The sequence below is a fragment of the Artemia franciscana genome, chromosome 3, assembly GCF_032884065.1.
Source record: "Artemia franciscana chromosome 3, ASM3288406v1, whole genome shotgun sequence".
Taxonomy (NCBI): domain Eukaryota; kingdom Metazoa; phylum Arthropoda; class Branchiopoda; order Anostraca; family Artemiidae; genus Artemia; species Artemia franciscana.
Genome location: NC_088865.1, coordinates 20,360,168 through 20,369,627, shown reverse-complemented (window position 1 = coordinate 20,369,627; position 9,460 = coordinate 20,360,168). Strand labels below are relative to the sequence as shown.

The 9,460-nt window shown below is 33.6% G+C and overlaps 1 protein-coding gene across 1 annotated transcript; it reads right to left on the bottom strand.

Moving 5' to 3' along the window:
• On the bottom strand, positions 1-8,595 carry LOC136025492 (homeobox protein pnx-like). Its single transcript, XM_065701523.1, has 3 exons — positions 8,298-8,595; positions 5,376-5,611; positions 1-1,512 (listed from the first exon to the last, which is right to left on the bottom strand). Exons 1-3 carry the CDS (start codon positions 8,593-8,595, stop codon positions 1,375-1,377), a joined length of 672 nt encoding a protein of 223 aa, XP_065557595.1. The 3' UTR covers positions 1-1,374.
• Between the last annotated feature and the right edge of the window lie 865 nt (positions 8,596-9,460).

The window sequence follows — 9,460 nt, the reverse complement described above, 5'->3', positions numbered from 1 at the left end:
TTTCAATAGTTGCATATTCCGGTTTATTATTTTTTCTTAATCTGCTCATGATTATATACATACACATACAAACAAAATACAGAGCCATGTCACTGACGAAATATATCATGATGATATGACGACTAGAACGACAAGACGGTAATGTAAAATTACAGTTGATGAAACTTCTTGAATAACAGTTCATAAAACATCATGAAACTTTATGAGTTCAAGTCGATGAAACTTCTGAGAACACTATTTATTCTTTCTACACTACTTTCTCGGTCACACTTTGAAGTTGCTCTTATAGTCTCTTCACTGTAATAGCCATATACCAGAATAAAATATGGTGAACAATAAAGTCAATGAACGAAAATAAATTAGTCCCATTTGTATCAAACATGATATGTAACTCACAAATTTAAACATGAACAGTATCATATGTTTAATGCTAAAAAAAAAGGTACTATACAATTTATCAAAGAATTAATGCTTGTTTCATACTCGTGAAAATTTATATTTCATTAGGTGTATTAGATATGAAAGAACATTTATTTAATATTAATGAAAGCCGGAGATTCGACAATATAAACTGACAGAAAATTACGCATAGGTCTGTAGTAAAATTGCTGTCTGGGTTTACTCTAAACACATCAACAACGATAAGAATAACACACAGCGTATTCTTGATTGAATTGGATTTACCGCATCGTAGGAAAATGCGGACTAATTTTTAATAGTCACCATTTTTGTTTTCATTGTCATAAGCGTTTTCGTAGCTTTTCATACAGCTTTAAGTGAGAAAAAACATGAAAAAAATTCCAGATCTTCCTGTCTAAATTAGATCAATAATTTTGCTTTAAATAATTATTGTAAAGGGAAAATTTTTATCTTAATAATTGCGCAACCGCTGATGGTTATGAATTAATGGGGGGACGTGTCCAAACGTAGCCACCACTACCACTGAAGTCGTCTAGGTTCAATTGAATTTATTTAAGGTCGGAGCCATCGAGCACTATTTTGGATAGCTCCCATTGTACCCATATCTACAAATGCGAAATAGTTTCATTGAAATTTATGCTATGCTGTGAATACCGAAAAGGCTCATTTTTATTTAAGCGAGATTAATTATTGGTGAGGAAAAGGGGTCTAATAGGAATTAATCAGCATAGCGATGATAAACTGAAAGTTCCACTGTCTATTAGGCATATAACTGGTCTTAAGCTATTTTAAAGATGTCACAACTTCTTTAGGTATATATAATCTTATATACACAAATTCAGTTCTTGAAATAGGCTCTAGTCCAACCCTCTGCCTACTGAATAAGCCATTAGTGCCGGGCACAATATGTACGATTGTTGAGACGCCAGATGTCTGCCCATTGACGCAGAAGTTTCAGTATTCGGTTCCTTGATCGGCACTAGATTCTGTCAATGTTTCAGTCTCTCTGGCACTACTCTTACGCAATACTTTCCGTTGTTCCAAGTGCTGCTTTCTCCATTTTATCCGCCTGTTTTGAAACCAAACTTTTACCTGAAAAAAAAATCGGATGTCTAGTTTTAACTGCTATCAGAGAAACAGTTCTTAGGTTGTGGTACAAGATGTTGGCGTAATAGAGTTTAGCGAAAAGTGCAATTCTTTGGCTTAGAAAACTTTGAAAGTACGCGTAGTATAATAAAATTTCTATAATTGAGCGTCAGGCATGTTTGCAGAAACCTGTTTTGGATGGAGGGTTGCAATTATCAAAAAGAGCGAAATCAAGAAAAGAAGCAAAAAAATGACAAACATACGAAGAATGCAGGGTTACCACAAAGAATTTAGTAATATCCAAGATTCGCCCTCAAAACCCAAAGGTTTGAAAAAACGTAATATTGAATAAGTATGTATGTACCTAATATGGTTTGCAAAGTTCAGTGTTTAATAGTTGGTTTTAGAGTATCAAAATTTTTATGGGCATTGCGTTTTTTGAAGGGGTTCTAGTGATATTGAAAAAGAGAGAAAACCTGAAATACCGGGTATTTGAATGTAGCATTTAGAAAGAATTGTGGCAGACAAATAATAACGAATACATTATGTTGACTTAAATATGGACGATTTATTTAGTGTTGAACGTTTCAACCAGCCAACACGTGTTTCAACCAACACACCTTGAACGTTTCAACCAACACATGACAGATCAAATTGTGTTGGTATTGGCAAAAGAATAAACAAGAGTCTTTACCTCAACTCCAGTTAAAATGCTTTGCAAGATACAGACTTCCTTGGCGGCAAAACATTGCAATAAACAGGGGAGTATAGTATTGGTAGGTCTGGAGCGAATTCTTGGGGAAGCCCAATGTGACAAGGGCGCCAATGAGCAATATCATGGTGGGGGGGGAATGTGATAAAGGTACCAATAATTGATCAAATCGATAAATTTATTCTTGAAAAAAGAGTGGGAAAAGAAAAAAAGAGGGACAGGAGGTGGCAAAAGAAATCTTTGGGGGGGGGGGTAGGTCTCCCTCCCCTGCCTTCTGGATCTGCCAGTTGAGGATAGGGTGCAAATTATAAATAGTTAGAGAAGTAGATATATTTATTAAGTTGGAGCAAGTGACTAAGGCATGTTTTTTTCATAGCTTTGATTTTCTTTCGCTAAATTCCTCCCGACATTTTTCAGAGCAGAAAGAACATATGCTCTAAAATGTGTTGGTTTGAACGTTCCAAAGTTAGTCTAGGAGTTATCAATACTAGTCACAGTACAGAATAAATTACTGTGCTGAAAAATAGAATTAAAAATGTTTATGGTGAGGCGATAACAAAGTAACTTGATTACGGTACACTAACATATTCAGTAAGTACATCGCCAAGTTTTAAACACAATATTCCAAAACTTGTATTTCAATTTTATATCCTTCATGCTTATTAGAAGCGCCTTTCAACCAGTGCTATTAATGACCACAAATTGGGAGGGAAAGAGCAAGTGTATTTTTCATTATCTAGGCTACGGGGGGGGGGGGGGGGGGTAGAAATTTTCATTTATATTTTTTCAAAAGAAATATCTAGAAGAACACTTTTAAATGAAAATGCCCTCTAAAAAGGTATTTTTTAAAATATAGGGAGGCGACACAGCCTTTCCCTTGGCCATACTCTAAATTGATGCCACTGTTTTCAACATTTCTCTGTCTTCAAAAAGTTTTCAACGATAGAGTTATCATACCCCAAAATCTGGTTTGGTTAGGCTAAAGTTCTTAAATTAATTTTCATTGTTCAAAATCTGTTAAACCTATGAAGCATGTAAAGTTTATGAGAGTAAGGAGTTCAACAAATATAGAGTTTTCTAAGCTTATAAATAACCGGATCTATTCAATAATTATTATGTGTGTATTTTACACCGGTTTTGAACTAAAAATTATTCAGAGATTGTAATTCTAAAGAAAAAAAGAAACAGTCAGGTTTATTCATACTGAATTATTTACGTCAGTTTTAGAGCTAGAAATTCCTTTATATTGATCGATTTTATGATAATTTCCCTAAGTTCGAGAGTTTAGTGCAATAAAATTGAAATTTTCCGATACTCGATTGGTGAAAATGTTTACTTATAAGGTATCATTTTTTTTCGAAGTCCATTAAGTTTAGCATATTGCGAAATATTGCCTTTTATGTGAAAGTCAGTTTATTATTCATACGCGTATGCCCCTAAATCACTGCGCCTGACTCAAGCTCTTAAGATAGGAAAGTAACCATAGGCTATATTTCATTTTCATTTCAGCAACTCCGGGGCCGCTTTATCGAACACTATCATTAAATATAAACAAGTAACTGTTATACCGCATGCTACTTGGAATTTTTCAGAAATTTTGATAGATATTTTTCTGTGGAGATAGAAAAAAAGAACATAGTATCTCAATATTCTTGTACTCAACTTTCTTCTAAACATATTGATAGACCAGTTTGACCTCTTTGAACGATTTTCCTCCCCTGATATAAATCGAAGAGGCCGCATTATATTAGGTCACATTATATTATGTTTTTGAACGGATTAGTGGCGTGTAATCGAACATACACAGGAAGCGATCGAATCGACATCGAATCTAACCAAAATCGCATGCGATGTCGAATCGAACTTCCAGTTGCTGGAACAAAGTTGCAAAGCAGTCATAAAAGACCCATCCTGGGAACGGACGCAAACCGTCTAATCTTTAATGGGACAAATCATGTGCTTTTTTTCGGATGACTTCGTGGTTTCCTGAGACAGTTGACATTCAAATCCGGCCTGAACTTATCAGAAGGCTAGAAAAAGGATATTTTCAATTCCTAGTGGTTTTTGTTGACGAATATCTAGAAGAATCTAAGCCACTAATTCCCAAGGAAAATACTAGCCCTGTTTCCCTACGTATTCATTAAGCCTGACCTTCAATATTGTTCTGCAGTTTCGCTATCTACTTTCAGATCACAGCAGTTCTACATTACTGCTCATTAAAAGAGTTCATGAGCCTCTGATATCGACACCTAGATTCTAATTTTTAAATTACGCGTACAAGGCTACGGAACGCACTTTAATAAAAGCTGTGGGCTATATACTTTAAGAAATCATTTACACAAGATGAAAAAATCATAAGATGACAAGATGAGAAATCATACAAATGGTGTATACAAAAAAATGGCTGCACACCTGCTACTACAATTGTTTAGAAGGTTACTCCCATTAATATCAAAGCTTCACAGTGTAAACACATGATATATATAAGATATTATATACCCCGACATCAAAGACTAGGCTAGAATTTCCCCCTAGCAGTAAGTACTATAAAATATGTAAATCACTCTCACAATGCCTACGATCATTGGGTCTATCAGATCCTTAAAAAGAATCTAAAGCAATATTATTTGTTTGTATACATTTATTTTTATTATGATTATTTCAGAAAAATATAGAGGTCAGATTAATTAATTATTTTCATTTGAATTGATTTTTCTAGGGACGTAATCAGAGGTTGAAAAACCGAGAAGACTGCAATACATTTAGAGTCTGCTATGACTATAGGACCAAACATACAGTCATCCACACAGAATCATTTATTTTGCGATTGTTTTTTCTTTTTTAATTAAGCCACTATTCAACTTGAATTTAAAACTACCGAGTTAGTTTTAGATTTCTGGAATAATCGAGTGCTACTCATGGTATCTCGGAATTATGGCCAGAACAAAGCCTGAATAACAAATTGATGTAACCGGGGTAAAGGTGAAGACAATCGTGGTGTTTTTAGGAAGAATTTTAGAAAAAAACCAAGCTCTGTCTAAAATAAAATTGCCTTGAGCTGGTCGTGCTTAATCAAGAAAATATGATTTTCCCTAAGACACCACGCATAAGACCCATGAGTTTTTTTGGCTTTAGGAAAGATAGCACAAACACTTACTTGAGACTCTGTAAGCTGTAAACTTGCAGCAAGATAAAGTCTTTCAGGTCCAACCATATATTGTTGTCTTTCGAATTCGGCTTCTAATCTTTCTAGCTGCTCGGCGCTGAAAATTGTTCTCACCCTTTTTGATCTAGATAACATGGGATTTTCATTTGGTGGAAAATTTAAAGACTGCTGCTTTCGGTTTGCCTCTCGATAGTGTGAAGGAAAGTAATTAGTTGGACTAGGAGAACCTTGAAAAAGATTAAAATTTAAAATCATAATAAAAATTTGGTATTAGGATAGCTTTCTTCTAAATTTAAGGTATTCAAGACTATAATTCAAATTCAGAGATTATTCAAGTTTTCTTCCATGCGACTTAATTTGCTTCTTTTTAACATTATTGTAGCTGTAAAAAAAAAAAAAAAAAAAAAAAAAAAAAAAAAAAAAAAAAAAAAAAAAAAACTGAAGTATGTCTAGGTAGCAAAAAAGGAGCATACCACTTTTCCGCATTTCTTAGTTTTTCCCGTGTCATGAATATCAAGGATCTTGTCTTTGAATAAGAAAACTCTACCGCACTTAGCAACAACCCTAACATACTAAATAGATAAAATTAAATGCATATAAACTAATACTTCTTTGGCTTGGGAAGAGAATTAAAAAGTTAATTGACCATGCCTCCTAAATTGAACCGCCTAGGCTGCTATTCCTTGAATTTTTTTTCCCCGAAGATATTGAAAACTCAGTCGTGAACTTTAGATCTTAGGCCTAGTATGTAGGCTATATATGTTAAACTTAAAAGTATGATATATATATATATAAATATATTGAGATTTTTCAAGCTTGAGATTTTTAAATTCTCAGGAACAACCCTGAAAAAGCCATGCATTCACTTTCTTTTGAGTTAAGCATAGAAAAAAAAAATTCAAGGTAACCGCTTTTTCACTCATATAAACCGTTTCGTTCTTAAGGAATACAAATTGTGCTAGCAAGACAAAAATAAAAATAAAGGAGTGGTGCTGTTAGAAACTATTCTAGGGTACTAGGAAAAATAACTGCAGTATAAAATCCACCAGCTTCTATTTATATCATTATCAAAGTGTGAACAACAGGCCGTTTTTCTGTGATTATTTTTACTGGACGGTTTATCGCTTTACTACCATGCCTGGACTTGCCATTAGGAGCCATTTTCAAATCATCAATAAAAAAAAAATTCTTAACTAGTTACAGTACACTATTTCAAGGGGGATTCTATCGTTTCGTGTAATTTCCCTTCAAATGCAAAAAAAAATATATTTCAAGCAAAATATGGGACGCTGGAGAAATATTGTTGAAATCATTACATTAGTTAATTTTGTATATGAAGGATCCCCTCCCCCACCTACATCCCAGTCCCTTTTATGTGTGCTTGCTATTAGGATACCTATATTTATATACTCCTTTGTTGCTGTTATTTTTGTACTTTTAGTACTTACCTGCTTACTTTAGTAAGGTACACATTTTCATATCCCTTTGTTTTTACAGTTCCTTTATAATTAACTATTCATATTCTAAAGATAAGCATCTTTAATAAGTTATTGCTGCTGAATCTAGAAGTAGTTTCGATTTTGTTTTAAAGGATAGTATAGAAACTGGTGGATATTCTTGCATATTACTGGCTCGGAAAATTTTTTTCAAGATTGGCAATGGCAATTAGTTATAGAATGCCCAAAAATCAAGTCTGGTTAGTTTTAAGAACTCAAATTTAAGGATTAATTGATCCGGTAAGATCTTAAATTACCTTATTTCTGTATGCCGTTGTTACGTGAATATAGTTGTTACTTTTGAATTTAAAGATTTTGGTGCTAATGAGAGGAGGTAGGATTTATAAAAAAAATCACAAGAACAAGCAAGAATTTTTATTTTTATGCGGAAAGAATCTTACAGTATAGACCTTCCTCTTAGACAAGAATATATAATACTTTATATAGATATAAAGTATATCTTTTCTCTCAGGTGGAATTTCTTTCCCATAAACAGGCCTTGAAAAATAGGTTTCAACAATAATGCCAATTACCGAAGAACTTGTTCAGAGTCTCATAAATTTAAGACACTGGTTGAAGGGATGAAACTATCCAAATTACTTTTGAGACCAGGTTTTGATGAGAAATAAGTACAAGAAATTTTGTAAACAAACAAAATCAGGAAAAATTAATTTATAACCCAGAGCAATATCTTGGTATTAGGAGGAGAGAGGGCTGGGAAGCTATTGCCATAGTAGTGATTAATATTATTGGAAAGAACGTTGAGTGGTAAAGTGAATGACATATTTTTTTTTTTGCTGTCTCTGTATTGCTTCTGAACCATACATGTATTTTTTCACATTGCTCGAGAAATATGAGCCAAGTTTCAATAATCTGTACGTTTGGGGGGGGGGGGGGGGGTCTTAGGTCTCTAGATCTAAATTATAGAAAGAATCACAGGTGATAATTCATGAAAATTTTTAGGACAGTAAAATGTCTTTTTCGAAATCTAGGGGGTAAATTTGTCATTTTTTAGTGTTTTTTTCAATAAAAATACAAAAACATGCATTTTACAATGAAATGCACCCAAAAAAGGTATTTTTCCAAATATAGGGGGATAGAGGGGAAAATTCTAGGGGGCCCATGTCCCCTCCAATTGACGCCACTGGAGAGGACAAATCCTTAGAAATATTTCCAGGATGAGAAAAATATAAGAAAAAGTCTATTTTGACAGAAAGCATCATAATTAAACCGCATCTTGCAAATTTCTATGCATATCTATCTAAAATTTCTTGCAGTTTCTATCTATTTTTAGTTTCCCCTTGGACAACAGTTTTCCCGTAGTCCTCCCCATCAGGCACCTTGTCTGAGGTCCCTCTCTATTTTCCTTTCAGCTATTTTATATTTTTTTTTCAACAATAGCAAAACACTGACTCACCATCACTGATACCATCGAAATCTTTCTCTGATCTATCAATTGAATCGTCCCTTCTACAATCATTGTTAATACCTAGTATTGACTCAATACTAAATGCGTTTCTTCTTTTTAATTTCAAAGCTTCAATTTGCTGATGTTGAAAAATCCTATTTAAAATCATCCTTTGAAATAAGTCCGAATCTTTACTTGTGCACCCACTGTCACCCGGTTGCTTCATATACGTTTGAGCCATTGCGGCCATCCATATAGGCTGGTTATAAGCCCAATTGTTTTTATCATGTAAAGAAGAATTGTGCATTCTGGTAACAGTATGTATTTGAACTAATCTTTCTTCCTTGATATCAGGAAGCCAATTTATCGGTTTTCTTTTGAAGATGGTCCATTAAATTAGAAGCCGTGGGCGGGGCTAGTGAAATGCTAGCCAATAGTATTGTAGGAGAAATCACCTTATAAACTTGAAGAGTCTTTCCATATAGGATTTCCACGGTAATTATTTCAAAGTAATGGGACATGGGCAGGGAAATCAAAATTGAGAGTAATTCCTTATTGATAGCTGGCTTGAGTTTATTTTGAAGATTGTTCTAAGAAGAGGAAATATTAAGAAGCCAAGTGAAATGTTCAAAAACAAGGAGGTTCAAGAAAATAGTAGACTTGATTGAGATATCTTGCATATGTTTTTTTTTGTCAGAGAAATAGTGTAGTATAATACCCACTTAAATTTCATCATAAGAAGCGCTTTCAGAGTTATAATGATCGGAAAATATGAGATTTGTCCTACAAGTAAAAAATTTTGACGGACCCGCTCTAGAATCAAGCTCATTGAAAGTTTCTTCTCTATATTTTGTCCCCCCTTACTTTAAAAAATACTTTTTGGGTATTTTCTTTGACAAAATTAAAAGAAACTAGCTGTTGGGGTGGTGCTTCGCGCCACCCCAACACCAAGTTGGTGTTGGGGTGCTCCCCAAGCCCCCCCGCGCGCGTAAGTCGTTACGCGCCATTGTAGTTGTGCCCCTGTGTCCCACCTGTGAATAGATATATATATATATATATATATATATATATATATATATATATATATATATATATATATATATATATATATATATATATATATATATATATATATATATATATATATATATATATATATATATATATATATA

Excerpts from the sequence above, each read along its gene's own strand:
- LOC136025492 (XM_065701523.1), bottom strand. The coding sequence starts at position 8,595 with ATGCACAATTCTTCTTTACATGATAAAAACAATTGGGCTTATAACCAG. Across the intron at positions 5,612-8,297 it reads TTTCGATGGTATCAGTGATG|GTTCTCCTAGTCCAACTAAT; the intron begins GTGAGTCAGTGT and ends ATCTTTTTCAAG. Across the intron at positions 1,513-5,375 it reads TACAGCTTACAGAGTCTCAA|GTAAAAGTTTGGTTTCAAAA; the intron begins GTAAGTGTTTGT and ends TTTTTTTTTCAG.